This window comes from Cebus imitator, unplaced genomic scaffold, assembly GCF_001604975.1.
Source record: "Cebus imitator isolate Cc_AM_T3 unplaced genomic scaffold, Cebus_imitator-1.0 Scaffold472, whole genome shotgun sequence".
Taxonomy (NCBI): domain Eukaryota; kingdom Metazoa; phylum Chordata; class Mammalia; order Primates; family Cebidae; genus Cebus; species Cebus imitator.
In genome coordinates, this window is record NW_016107787.1 from 1,124,078 (window position 1) to 1,139,456 (window position 15,379).

At 42.6% G+C, this 15,379-nt stretch overlaps 1 protein-coding gene across 4 annotated transcripts in view; it reads left to right on the forward strand.

The window, feature by feature from the left end:
- The window catches only part of NID2 (nidogen 2), a 70,696-nt gene that overhangs the window by 8,956 nt on the left and 46,361 nt on the right, over positions 1-15,379 (forward strand). For 3 of the 4 annotated variants that reach the window (XR_001820096.2, XM_017512417.2, XM_037732780.1), the window contains exon 4: positions 6,446-7,191. Coding sequence is in view for 3 of the 4 variants with exons in the window: in XM_017512417.2 (XP_017367906.1) it covers positions 6,446-7,191 (746 nt within the window). In the remaining variant the exon portion in view is untranslated. The remainder of the gene's footprint in view (positions 1-6,445; positions 7,192-15,379) is intronic. The other variant, XM_037732779.1, reaches the window with a different exon arrangement.

Consider the following 15,379-nt stretch of genomic DNA (forward strand, 5'->3'; position numbering starts at 1 on the left):
CCCTGGAAGGATCAAGTTCACCAAAACATAAAAGGTCCTTTATTTTTCCTGCTCTATTGGGTATAGATACTGGAAACAGAACAGTATGTGTGTATATTTGTAGAGCCACTGAGGCTTGCTATGAAAAACATTGCTCTTGGAACCACATAAAAATATCCAGTCATATAACTGCCCAGTTTGTGGTTTTCCAGATTAATCATTTCACAGGGGGAAACACTGTGATTTAGTCTTTTGGACAGATACTGTTAAACATTAAATCGAGTAATGTAATTGGCAGCAAAAATAACTAAGATTTATAGGTTTCCAGAAGTCTGAGGATGTCTCTCTGGCTTCATTACCTACAATGAATTGAACCCATTCCTTAGATGCATCACTGTCTGCCCATAGTGGGCATTTAATAAATAAATGGATGAATGAATGAATGATCCAGAGGGCTTACTTAGCTAGTGCAATAATAAGCTCTTCTGCATTTTGCCAGTCCAGATAGTGCCAGTAAGATATTTATTAACTTCAGAGTTTTTTTTTTTTTTTTTTTTGGGGGGGGGTTGGGGGGGGGGGGGGTGGGGGGGGGGGGGGGGGGTGGGGGGTGGGGGGGGGGGGGGGGGTGGGGGGGTTGGGGGGGGTGTGCCCTTGCTTTTATTCTTTTCCTGAATACAGAAGCCAGACAGAATACATTGGCTACTTCCTGGCCTCTCATAACTACTTCTCAGTTTCATTCAATCAGTCCCAGGTAGGTATAGGAACACCTTACACTTTTGCATGCCATCCGCTCTGCTCGGCTACTAGAAAGAGACCATTATAGCCAGATTTGGTTACTGAGAGCTGACACTTATTGAAAACTTACTATCTGCCAAGCATTGTGTTAAACACTTTCCAGATGTTATCTTAATTAAAACTCACAGGAATTGTAGGAGCTTAGTACTACTATTTTCCTGATTTTATACAGCAGCTTAGGGAAGTTATGTAAATTGCCTATGATCTCAAAGTTAAGTGGCGAAGCCAAAATCCAAGCTCAACTCTGGACTGATGAATTACGTTTTTTTCCTCTTTTCTCCTTTTTTCTTTTCTTTTTTTCTTTTTTTTCTGTCACTCTTAGGATATGCTTAAGTTACTGAGTGGAATTACTTATTTCATTTTATGCTGAGTCCTTTTTCCTTTCCCATGCTTGTGATCCACACTGGGCATCTTTAGGGCTCCATCTAGGCTGCGGCATAGTCTGGACTCTGGAGCCAACTCAGTTCCTTACTCTCCCTCCTCTGGTTCTGTCCTCCTCATCTGCTTGGGAGAGCATAGATTTATCACTCCTCAGGCATTATGGGGAGCTCACAATGACCAAGCACATAGAATACAAAGATTTCTAAGATACTGGTCCTGCATACAAGCAGCTTGTACCTTATTAGGTTTGATAGACAAATAGATCAACAATTACAGGACCCTGGGTAAGTGCTGGCATCTACACAGGAGACAGGAGACAGTGGGGCCAAAAGGCCTGTGGGAAAAAGCAGCTGTGTTCCCTGAGCAGTGCTGTGAGGGCCTCTTGGAACTAATACCCACAGTCATGACGTGTGACACACAAACACACACACAGACAGCATTTCCATTTACCCGCCTTCATGCCTTCCTGCATCTTTATCTTTGATGCATCCCAGAAATCTCTGAATTGCTTGATGAAAGCAGAGTAAGATATGGGGCCGAATGACTCACATATTTTTCTTTAGTGTAATCCATGCTTAATATAAAAAATAAAGTACAAGTAATGCAGAATGATGTGAAATAAAAGTAAAAGTTACCCATGATTACTACTTCAAGTGACAACTAGTGTTAACAGTCTTTCTAGGATTTAGGTATATACAAAAACTTTTAAAACAAAAATGATTATTTTGCTATATAAGTGGTATTTTCACATTAATCACTTCTTATAGGGGTCTTTTAGTCAGATGTCTGTCTACATTACCATTTTAAGGCTATAAAACATTATGCATATATGTTCTGTATTATAAAGACAGCTTATTAATGAACATTTCACATATTTCTGATTTTTCTTGTTATAAATATCATTGCAGTAAGCAGCATAACAAACATTGCTCACAATCTCTTTTCTCCTCCCTAAAATAAATTCTTAAAAGTGGAATTGCCAAGAAAGGGTATATGCAGTTTAACGTTTTAATGTATATTAATAAATTGCCCTTTAGAAATGTTGCACCAAACCATATCCTCACCAATAATATAGAACTGTGATCAACAGTGTCTGTTCTCTACAAGGCTTTTATTCTTTTTAATATTTGCAAATATAATACATACAAAATGTTCATTTTTCCACATTAATTTCTTTGATTACTAGGAGATGGAATACTTTTTGTGTGTTTAATGTCCATTGGCAGTCATGAGCTGCATAATGACATTTTGGTCAATGATGAACTGAGTAATGTATGACAGGGGTCCCATAAGATTAGAATGCTGTATTTTTGCTGTATCTTTTCTTTGTTTATATATGTCTAGATAAACAAGTACTTACCATTGTGTTACAATCACCTTTGGTAAAGCAGTAAGATGGTGTACAGATTTGTAGCCTAGGAGCAACAGGCTATACCATATATATATATATATATATATATATATATATATATACACACACACACATATATATATAAAATACAGTAGGCTGTACCACCTAGGTTTGTGTTAAGTACACTCTAGGATGTTTGTAAAACAGCAAATTTGCCTGATGATACATTTCTCTGAATGTGTCCCCATTGGTAAGTGACACATAACTCTGTATGTCTTTTGTGTGTTTGTGACTTGTCTTACCACATCCTTTTAAAATTTTATTTTAAGCTTTCTCCTAGAGGAAGGATCCATATCCTTTACTATTGGGGTGGTTAGGAAGAGCTCTTATAAATAAGGAAAAACATGGTAAAGATATTAATCTTTTCATATGCTGTGAATACTTTATCCAGTTGTGGTTTGTCTTTAAATTTACTTATGATTTAGAAGTTGTACATTTCAGATTGTCAAAATTACTGGTCTTTTCCTTTCTGATTTTGGATCTTGGTGTTATTCTTAGGAAGATCTTCTGTATATCAAACTTATGGAAATGCCCTTCTATATAATCTTCTATTTTACTTTTCATTATTTAAATTTTCAAAAATTTAAAGAAAAGTGGAGAGAATAACTAAATGAACACCCATATGCCCATCACCTAGATTTATACATTGTAAACATTTTGCTGTATTCATTTGTTTGTTTGTTTAAATGTTTTAAAGTAAGCCACAGACATCATGCCAGTTCATTCCTAAATGCTTTAGTATACATCTCTAAAGAGTCAAGTTAGGCAGGGCAAGGTGGTTCTAATTCCAATGCTTCATGAAGCCAAGGTGTGAGGATTGCTTGAGCTCAGGTATTCAAGGCCAGCCTGGGCAAAATAGTGAGACCTAGTCTCTACTAAAAATTTAAAAAATTACTGGGCGTAGTGGTGTGCACTTGTAGATCCAGCTACTTGGGAGGCTGAAGTGGGAGGATCGCTTTAGCCCAGGAGGCTGAGGCTGTAGTAAGCCATTATCATACCACTGTGCTCCAGCCTGGGTAACAGTGGGAGACCTTACCTCTAAATAAATAAGTAAGTAAGAGTAAAGTTATTTTCCTAGTCAATTGTTCTCTTTTTCAAATTTGTCTCACAATTGTGAGCTCAAAGGTCATAAATTATATATATTTCATAATGTTTGTTATACTCTTTCTCTGCAAATTTAAATATGAATAGACATGTGCATATTTTGAAATCATACTTTTCTATCTTCTGGAAGACAAGACAGAAGTTACTAAGTATTTATGACATGTAGGACTGGTGCTAGGCATTTTATTTTAATTTTTTAGATGGAGTCTCAATCTGTCACCCAGGCTGTAGTGCCATGGCATGACCTTGGATCACTGCAACCTCTGCCTCCTGGGTTCAAGCTTTTCTGCTGCCTCAGCCTTCCTAGAAGCTGAGATTATAGGCACACGTGATCACACCTGGCTAATTTTTTTGCATTTCTAGTAGATACTGGATTTCACCATGTTGGCCAGGCTGGTCTTGAACTCCTGACCTCAGTTGATCCACCTGCTTTGACCTCCCAAAGTGCTGGGATTACAGGCATGAACCACTATGCCTGGCCAGTGCTGGGAATTTTAATGTGGTTTTCTCACTTAATTCTTGTAACAGCCCAGGGAGGAAGGCATTGTCATCCCATTTTGTAACCCAATTTTCCTTTGTAGAAATAAATTAAGTTCTTTCTATTACTAAGCTTTCCAAATGACCTTGGATTTTAAAATAAACTCAGATTGGTTACTTTTCTGTTATGCATAATGACAAAAGCCAGGTTAATGATTTATATATAATTAGAACGTTATTTTATTTATCTTTTATTGGTCATAATCTGTATTTTTCCACTCTTTGAAGATTTTATAGTTTCTAACTTCAAGAGGAAATTTCATAGTTGCAACACCTCTAATGTGATAAATAAAATCAATATCCTCAGACTGTCAGGATTTTCTCTTACTGTCTTTAGTTTTCCTTATTTGCTTGCCAATAAACACCAACATTAATTGTTATGAACTTACTAAATATGCATAGCATATTGTACACAAGATCAGTTTTTCTTTCTAGATCAGTTTTTTCTTTCTAGATCAGTTTTTCTTTCAAGATCAGTTTTTGCTTCTCCTTGCCTAAATTTACCACGATGGTAACCACAGCATATACCTACACACATACACACACACGAATACACACACAAGAGAAAGACCTTCTCAAACTGTACTGAAAAATGTTGTTACTATAGAAATCCACATGAGCATGACGAGTACCTACCCAAATGAAGAAAGAGCTTTTGTTCTTATACAATTCAGTGAATTTTTCATTATCTTATTAGTCATTAACTCTTATTCCTCATTGACTGACTTTTGAGGAAATTCCATAGCATGGGAGAATTTGCGCATAGCGTTTTGTACAAATATTGGAAGAGTATACAAACTGGCATTTTCAATTGTAGCCAGACACTTGTTCACTCAAGTTTTCCCATATTTTTTGAAATCCTATATGTAGTTGTTCTCTTTAGGTTATATCATTGACTCTAAAATAATGGATTATTGGGATAGTTAGAAACTGAATGGAGTTCATGTTTTTCTCGTGGAGAAAATAAGTGAGCTGTTTCCAGAAGTCTTTAAAAAACCTCTAAGCTACTTTCTTGTTTGCCCCTTAACTTTCTTTTTCACACTGTATCAGAGCTTCTAAACTGGTGAGCTGAATGTGGTTCAGAGACATACTTTGTTAGACCTGTATAGTGAAAAAAAAAAAAAAAAAAAAAGATATGAGGCTTTGGCATTTGTACCTCTTGGAATTTTTTGACATTGCCTCACCATTCTTTGTGGATTAGTGAATTGATCTACTTTAAGTGAATAAACAATGAAATGTCTAACATTCTGTAGAGTAATGATAATTCAGATGCTTATTGACCACAGTGTGTGCTATGGTTTTCTGTCATAACATAGATGTGTAGAGCATGGGCTTTGATGTTAACTGAATTCGGGTCCAATTGTTTGTTATGTGACCTTCAGAAGATCAGTTGACCTTTTAAAACCTATTATGTCCTCTATAAAACTGAATATGATCTCCTCTAACTTGCAGATTGTGTGGAAGAATGTGAAACACTTGGGACAGGGAAGTGGCATCACCGACTCTTGAAAGCATTTAGTAGTCATCGGGTGTCAGTGTTTGGTTAAGAGTTTTAAGCACACATTTTTAAAATGTTATAAGTTTTCGGACAAGTAGAGGAAGGATAAAACACTCCTACATTCCCTGTTTGTTTTCAAATACCCAGATTTTAGTTAAACCATTTTGATTGTAGAGCAGACTGATGATTTGATGGTCTGGCATTCTGCGGCATACAGCTTTGAAACATAATAAATAAAAGGTGGTTCACATCAAAAGTCCTGTATGATCCGTTCAGTTACCATGTAAGTCTGCTTTTATCTGGTTTATATACCAGTGAAAACTGAACCTGATCTTAATAACCTTTCAGGTTTTTTGTTTTTTTGAGACAGGGTCTCACTCTGCCACACAGGCTGGAGTGCAGTGGTGCACACAAAGCCCACTGTAACCTGGAATTCCTGGGTTCGAGTGGTCCTCCCACCTCAGCCTCCTGAGTAGCTGGAAGCACCGGCGTGTATCACCATGCTTGGCTCATTTTTTTAGAAAAGTTTTTTGTAGAGGCAGGGTGTCACTGTGTTGCCTAGACTGGTCTTGAACTGCTGGTCTTAAGTCATCCACCTACTTCAGCCTTGCAAAGTGCTGGGATTATAAGTGTAAGCCACCATGCTCAGCTGTCTTTCAGTTTTAAAATAAGTTGCTCACCTTCTAGGAAAGTGGGTGAATGGACACATTTGTTACAATGACTGTTTCCTTTTTATTTAGACTAAGCAACCTGGGGGTCCCTGGAGTGTGGGCTTTCCATATCGGCAGCACCTTGCCATTGGACAATGTCAGGCCAGCCACAGTTGGAGAAGACCTTTCTGCTGCCCACTCTTCTGTTCCTCTGGGACGTTCCTTCAGCCATGCTACAGCCCTGGAAAGTGACTATAATGAGGACAATTTGGATTACTATGATGTGAATGAGGAGGAAGTTGACTACCTTCCGGGTGAACCAGAGGAGTCATTGAATGGCCGCAGCAGCATTGATGTTTCCTTCCCCTCCAAAGTGGATACAAGGCCTTTAGAGGGTGGGATGTCCTCTCCAGATTCTGATCTGTCTTCCCCCTTGCATCCAACACCTACTTATTGGCCATTCTATACTGAAACAGAATCTGCCACCTTGGACCCTCACACCAAAGAAGGAACATCTCTGGGAGAGGTAGAGGCCCCCGATTTAAAAGGCCAAGTTGAGCCTTGGGCCGAGGGAGGGAACAGAAGCCCACCTCCACCAAAGGTAGACAGAGATTCACTGGCTCCTTCCTGGGAAACCCCACCAACCTTCCCTGAAAACAGAAGCATCCAGCCCTACCCAGATGGAGGACCAGTGCCTTCAGAAATGGATGTTCCCCCAGCCCATCCTGTAGAAGAAATTGTTCTTCGAAATTACCCTGCTTCAGGTCACTCTACGCCCCTAAGTCAAGAGACGTATGAGGTGGGAGTGGAAGACAACATAGGTTCCAACACCGAGGGTGAGTGCATTAGAAAACTGGGTGCTGAGATTTCATCTTAACCATGCTGGTTTTGCAGAGAGTTGTGATTTCTCTCTTAAGTGGGTAGGTGAAAAGTTTAGTAAAAAGATCTAATTTTTAATCCCTGTGCTTCAAGAGATAGAGTGAATTTCCTTTGCCAAATAAATCTTGGCAGGCAGATTCTGTTTGGAATCTCTTGATCATTAATAATGTTTTTTTAAAAATATGGGCCTCATGAAGCGAGTGGGGGAAAACTGGGTTTGTTATGCCAGCTACGCTCTCAAGTGTAATGAACTATTTCAGTTTGAAAGTTCAGCAAAGGTAAAACATTTTGCGGCTTCGTACGCATTCCAGTGATGGACGGGTCTGTGCTTTTTAAAGTGGTGAGTTGTGCTGGCTCGGATGAACATGCCAGATTCAGACTCTGTTACGGGACAACCCTAGCGCTGCCCTTGGTTAGGGAGATACGCTTGTGATGTGTGGGAGAGGAGAGCCCACGGGGACGGAAAATGACTAAACACCTGTGTCTGCTGTCATTTCTGGGTCATGGCTATGCAGCTGTGGCATGCACCTCCCTGGAGCCTCGTCCCCATTTCATGACTCACGGATCGGACTGAGAGGCGAGGAGGGTGACGCCGAGAGCAGGCGTTGGTTAATTATTGTGGACACGGGGCCTATGTCAGTCCTCGTTGAGACTTGTCATGCCAGCTGTTTCTTTCCTATCAGGCATGGAAAGATGTGAATGGGAAACTGACCCCAGATTTACTCGGTTTGTTCCAGGGACTGCTCATCTGACCTCTGATAGGAAGAAAGAGGTCAGAGGTGACTGCTTTGTTTCCAATCTCCATGTTTTTCCACCTTTTCTGTTTCCTGTCACTGTTGTGGCAAAAACAAGGCTGACCTAGCAGAAAGGAGCTTCTGGGCTCTGCTCCGGTATTATCTGCAGGATATTGCACAGAGAAGTACTTATTTCAGGAGGGAAGACAATATTTTTTGACTAATGTGGCATTGTGTAAGGATTTGGGGGAGTGCATTGGTGTCCGCTTCGAGTTTGAATCCTGGCCTTCCAAGCTTGCCGGGTGACCTGAAGTAATTTATGTAACCCGTAAGCCTCTGATTTCTCATGAATTTCTTGGGAGGATTCAATGAGACAGGATATTTGTGAAATTCATGGCTTCATGTCTGTAACTCACTGGTTTTTTTTTTTTTTTTTTTTTTTTGAGACGGAGTTTCGCTCTTATTACCCAGGCTGGAGTGCAATGGCGCGATCTCGGCTCACCGCAACCTCCGCCTCCTGGGTTCAGGCAATTCTCCTGCCTCAGCCTCCTGAGTAGCTGGGATTACAGGCACGCACCACCATGCCCAGCTAATTTTTTGTAGTTTTAGTGGAGACGGGGTTTCACCATGTTGGCCAGGATGGTCTCGATCTCTTGACCTCGTGATCCACCCGCCTCGACCTCCCAAAGTGCTGGGATTACAGGCTTGAGCCACCGCGCCCGGCCCCTAACTCACTGGTTCTTAATAAATAGTGGCTGCTGTTACTAATTTTAGAAGATTTAAAACAGTGGGAATGGGGCGGATGATGGGTAGAGAAAGAAGAATGTGCTTATTAAAGAGTTTTGTGTTAATTTGTGCCTAAGGGATCGCATTTCCATAAAGTTAAAGATGTAAATTTTATTGGAAGTTTTTAGAGCCTTCAGATCCTTCTGAGAATCTCCAGAATTTACAGTATGAGTTTCCTCTAAATAAATTTTGAAGCCATGCATCAAAAATTTTATCAAAGGGATTTGAGGGAAAGATGCATTCCTGATTGGCATTCTCATTTGGGGGTTGTGATTTCCTTCCCTGGGAAGAGCTTGGAAATATTAAAAAGCAGATCTATGGAATCTTGTGTTAAAGAGTTAAGAAGGGGCTGCACACCCTGCTTCAGTCTGTGAGAGGTCGAGATGACTGCAGTCACAGTGCAGGAGGCTTCAGGAACTGGCCATAGAGAAGAACAGAGGCGCAGCTGTAAATCTTGTGGGGCATGAACTATGATATTTATCAGCTGCCGGATGCAGTCTACTATAGACATCTTGGAAATGGCAAAAATGCCTGTGAAAAGCTGGTTAATACATATTTAGGGAGAAAAAAATCTAACTAGAAGTTTTTGTAACTTAGACAAAAAAAATCCAGCTTTTTTTTTTTTTTTTTTTTAAAGGGATTTAGGGGGATGTATGAAGTATAGAAGCATGCTATGGTTAAATACTTTTGAAAGGATGCAGTGATCATTTCTTTCGCATAACATATTGGAGCCTCAAAGATCTATCTTTTAAGTGTGGGCTTACTCTGGGAAGCCGTGTGGGAGTGACAGAGACATAGAACATTGCCCAGTATTAAGGACCCAGCCATGTGGTATCCAACTGGCTTCTTTTACTGATGGAATAGAAAGTGCATGGCTTTGGTACTAGGTGGACTTGACCGTGACTCCCAGCTCTGCTATGTGGTTTGGGGCAAGATATAGAGTCTGTTTGACCCTTGGCTCTCCTCAGCTCTAAAACAGAGTTAATGAAGACCTCATCAGGTACTTGCAAAAACTGAAATTGGGCTTTGGAAGCACCTGCCCAAAGCATCTGCCCAGGAAATTTTAGTTTTCCTTTGAAGCTTCATAGTAGTTGAGATTTAGGTGGCTGGGCGTGGTGGCTCACACCTGTAATCCCAGCACTTTGGGAGGCTGAGGCAGGTGGATCATGAGGTCAGGAGTTCAAGACCAGTCTGGCCAACATATTGAAATCCCATCTCTACTACAAAGAAATACAAAAAATTAGCCAAGTGTGGTGGTGTGTGCCTGTAATCTCAGCCACTTGGGAGGGTGAGGCAGGAGAATTGCTTGAATCTGGGAGGTGGAGGTTGCAGCGAGCCGAGATCATGCCATTGCACTCCAGTCTGGGCAACCGTGCGAGACTCCATCTCAAAAACAAAACAAAACAAAGATTTATTTAAAGGCCCAGAAAATACCACTCATTTTAAAATTTATTTTTTAATAAATGAGTCCCCGGACTCATTTTACAGACCTTTCTTTTTGTTCAGAAATGTAGATTCTTTTCAGGTCATGTCTACACTAGGCAGGAATGTCGCGGCCACACTCGAGCTCTGTCTTCCTTGGCCACAGAACAGTGAGCGGTATGATGGATGTGCAAGCATGCTTTGTCTGAGGAGTCTTGTCTCCAGGGAGCTCTGGTAGTTTTGTTGTAAAACCAAAAAGTTACTCCAGCACCTGCCATGTACCCGTCTCTGACTTGGTGCTAGTAGCAGTTTTGGCTGGCATTTGCTGAGTGCTGCCTGCTGCACTAAAGTGGGGACTTGGCATTAGATTGCACTGCCACGGTGAGTCCTTAGAATCGCCCTATGGGGAGTTCAAGACCAGCCTGGGAAACATAGGGAAACCTTGTCTCTATAAAAAATTTAAAAAATTAGCCGGGTGTGGTGGTGCTCACCTGTGATCCTAGCTGCTCGGGAGGCTGAGGTGGGAGGATCACTTTACCACAAGAGTTCCAGGCTACAGTGAGCCACGATGGTGCCACTGCACAGCCTGGGCAACAGAAGGACGCTGTCTGAAAAAAAAGACTGTCCTTTAGAGTGGGTACTATCATCCTTTGTAAAGAAGGAGGGCTTGAGCCAGGCCTGCGGTCAGAGTCTAAGAGGGAGAAAGTGTGAAAACATTATGAACAGAGAAGTGACAAGAGAGGAGATGCAGAGATGGGAATGAGGAGGGAGGAAGGGAGGGAGAGAGACAGAGAGAGACAAAGTTTGTTAAGGCAGTGGGGTGTGAGGGCTTCAGCTGCCTGGGACCATAGGACTGCCTGTGCTGTGAGAAGAATAGGGAGAATGAGGTGTGCCTGTAGGGGTCTTAGTTATTCTTTAGCCTACTGAGGCAGTGCTATATGCAGTTGAATTTAATCTCAGTCTGCATGATGATTTAGGAGGAAGGACACCTGCCTTTCAGAAACCTCATGTAGTCGCACTCCACTTTTGGCCTGGGGACAGGCTGCAGGAGTGTGTCGTGAGCTTGACTTCCACCCTGAGAAGAATTCAAGTAGGTGCTGCTGCCAATCCAACCCTCCAGGCGCCAAAGACCATCCCTTGGGTGCACCTCCAGGTTACAGAGGGTCTTTGACCAGGAGGCACCCACATACCTGTGAAGACACCTGTATGAAAAGATTTCCTGGTAGGGGCCCTCTCCCTTCACCAGAAGTGGGGAGAACCTGCTAGTGTCAAGCCAGCAGTTATGAAAGGCCACCCCCAGGGTTCTGATCACTGTTTGCCACCAGCATCATTATATGCCACACACATACGTTAAAATTAAACAAACATGAAACTGGAGGAAAAAGCAGTCCACCGGTTTTTCATTGTAAAGTTGGATATGGTTTTTCTAACTAGTCTGTCATTCTGGGAGATGGGAAACTTAGAAAAATTTGTCCTGCAGTGAAATGCCCTTTTTTTTTTTTTTTTTGAGGTAGCAGTAAAAATTGTTAATAGTGGCTCCAGCTGTCCTGAGGCAGCCCCGTGCAGGAAGCCTCCTGTGTCCCTGTGTTGGTCCAGTGAACCCGGTCCACACTAGGGAGCCTTCCCTCTGGCTGGGCCAGGGCCCTCCGTGAAGAAGGGCAGGCCAGCCAAGGGCTGCAAATAGGTGCTTAAGTGTTTCTGGGAAAATGAAGATTGAAAGATGGCTCAGAACAAGGGCAGAGGAGAATTTCCCATTTTTGCTACCAACTCCCAGCTAGGACAAGTCTCAAGTCCTTTGGCAGGGCGTTTGTTTCTTTCCTCTGATGTATCCCCGCCCCATTTTTCTATTAAGGACATGAGAAAAGTTTTTTTTTTTAAAAAAAGCATTAAATGGAAAAATAAAAGTGAGACTTAAAAAGTGTTCATATTAAGAATCCCTTGCAGCTATCGAACCTCAGTTAACAAATCCGTGACAAAATGAGGTCATTCACACCTGGCCAGCCTCCACCCTCCCGCTGTGTCCTGAGGTGCCAGGAGGCCTGTCTCCTTATGGGCTGACCCTCTGTGGCAGGAGCTCCTTGGCAGAATGTGAGTCCCAGAGGAGGCCATGGGCTAGAAAGTGTAATTTTCAAAGTGTGGGCTCTCATCCTGTCACTCAGCTGGGAACCTGGTTAAAACCACTGATTTCCAAGCCCCTCCTCTACCTTCTGAACCAGAATCTGCATTTTAAAGCCTGCTCCCTCCTTCACCTCCTCCAGGCCTCTGCCCAAATGTCCCCTTCTCCAGAGGTCTTCCCTGACCATACTATTTAAAAGAGTCAAGTGCGCCTGCCCCCCTTACCCTCTTGTCTGTCCCTGCCATATTTCTCTGCACTTCAGTGATTCTGGTGCCTCCTCAATTTGATGGGATTTAGAGCCAAAAGATTATTTAATTTCTGTGGACTTCAATTTTCTAATCTATAAAATGGAGATAATTAATACCTTCTTACTAGAATAGGAAGAAGTACATGAAAATATACTCAAAGCCACGATGGGAAGGGACATAGAAATGACCAACAAAAAGTAAAAGTGCCACTTTTCTTTGGACTTGTTCACTGCACATCTCATCTAGCTGGGATTCAGATCTTCATTCCAAGTCTTCAAGAAATTCAGCGTCTTTGAGTCTAACTGCAATTCCCATAGAAATTTGAGCAGTCAGGTTGGTGAGAGGTCTGGCTTTTCTCACCCTGGATAAATAGCTGCACGTGGGATCACCACGGTTCCAGCTCCCAGCTCCGGCTCTCGCCCTTATTCAGGGAAGGGATATCTGGCTGCTGTGCTTCTGTTTAACCTTTGCTAAAGGATCTTCACATTGCATTCTTGTGGATAAATACCCCAGTGGGCTGTGAGCACTGATCTCCACTTCTCAGATGGCCAGGAATGAGCATAAGAGCATTTTCTAACATTCTACCCACCCCAGGAGTTGCTAATTGGTCAGATTAAATTTGCTAATGATATCAATGAGCAACACCTAGCTCAGAAATCCAAGGCTCGTGAGTATCCCAAGCAACACCAATTGGTGTGAGAATCACTTGCAGGGGTGGCTAAAGTGTAGATGGGGATGCACGCAGCACGTGGAATTGGTAGGGCTAAGGTGGGCCCTCAGGTGATCCTGATGCAGTGGTCCCTGCAATCTACCGGGAGAAATGCAGCTCCCCGTGTGAACGACTGCATGGTGCTGTGCTGAGGGGGTAAGTTTTCATTCACCCCTTGGTGAATTTCCTTGACACCTCGCGTTGTCAGAACTGAGCCCCACAGACCTGCTCCTCCTCAGTCTCCCTATCTCAGTAACTGACGGCTCCACCCTTTTGGTTTCCCACATAAGGACTGAACATCATCCCACATCCAATCCATAAGCAAGCCTTCTCAGTTCCACCTTCAGAATATTCTAGGCCTGGGCCCTTCTCATTCTCTGTACCAGCGCTTTTTACTACCAAGGCACCAGCTCCTGCCTGATTTACCGTAGTCAGAGCAGGTTACTCTTCTGCTCAAAAACCTTGAGTGCTTCCCATCTTACTCAGATGAAAGCCGAAATCCTTCCTGTGATTTCTGAGGCCCTGCATGAATGACCCAGGTCACCTCTCCTTTCACCGTCCTTCCCACAGGCCCATACACTTCTCCTGCCTGACACAGCACCCTGCCTGCCCTCATCTATGGGGTTCACACCCCAACTTCCTCCTGGGCTCTGCTCAGTCACCGTCTCCGGCGGTCTTGCCTGACCATGCTATTTAAAAGAGCCGCGCGTATACCTCCCACTCCCACCTGTTGTCTTTCCCTGCACAGCTCTTAACATATCCACCACACTAAGTAATTTCCTTGTTTATTGACTGCTGCTGGGGAGAACATAAGCCTCAGGACGGGAATTTTTGTCTCTTTTGCTCCCTGCTATATTCTCGGTTTCTAGACCAGGGCCAGGTCTATAGTGACTGGTTAGTAAATGTTTGTTGAATTAGTGAATGAATGAACAAAAATTGTAATAAGCATTTACCTTGCACCTAACAAGCTGCCATTGTAAATGTGAAGTGGGCAAACCCGTGTGTGCACCTGGGTATGAAGGCAGGTGTGGAACAGGGATTATAAATGGAGCCTTGCCTTCCCCCGGATTAGGAGGCTGGTTCATCCTCTTTCCCGCCCCCCGCCCCACGTGACTCATGAAGCTGGGAGAGTGAGTGTGGGTTCTTGGCTCAGTAAGTACCATCCTAAAAATACAACATTCCACAAAAAAACTGTTTAAAAAGATTCCCAAGTTAGCTTACCAGTAACTAGTTAACCCATTGTAATTACGGTTTGAGTCTTCTAGCCTTTCATGGGAGCCTACTCTTTGTTTTTTCTTTTAATATAATAAAAACATGTCTGGCTTCCAGTCAATTTCTAAACCTTTGCACAGTTGCACTGGAAAGTTGCTGGCTGTATCGCTGTACCTCTTTTTACCTAGATAAAAGCTATGACTCCGTCTAGTTTTTTAAGTTAACTCTCCACATTTATACTGTATCTCCTCCATCTTCTCTCTCCCTGTTTGGTAATTCAGTCTTAGAATAAGAATTGGGTTGCAGAACAGGGCCTCACAAAATAGCTGAGATAGGGTACCATCTGAGCCCATTATTTCCTTAATTTGTGGGCAGAACAGTGTGTAGAATTTGGATTAATTTTTTTATCTGAATTTTCTGAAAGTGACTGCTCTTCAGACCTCTAGCAAATTGCCTTTTTATTTGGTGTTCACAAGTACGTTAAGAAGAAAGGCAACCTGGCAATGCAGGTGTGAGGAAGAGGGGTTACACTGATTTTAGAGATGAGGAAGCTGAAAGACAGTTTTCACAGTCTCCACAGAGCCCCGGAGGACGAGGACGAGGACGGGCTGAGGTTGAGTCCTAAAGCTTGGCTCCTCGGCAGCCCCTCAACCCTTGAACTCTGGGAGAAAGTCCTGATGGCCCTTAAGCCGTGAGCACACTGAGAGTATGCGAGTTCCTCCCGGCGCTGCCCCCTTACACTTAGCTGTGAATTTCTGGGCTGACGAAGCCTGAGATTTTGACACATCCAAGTTACATTCTTTTTATTCAAAATGTTTTTTTCCCCCTTTCTTAAACCAACTATGGCCATACGGTTTTCTCCTCAGCGGTCTATTTTACCATGATCCATCCTGGGTGTTTTTTTCTGCCTTGAGTTTT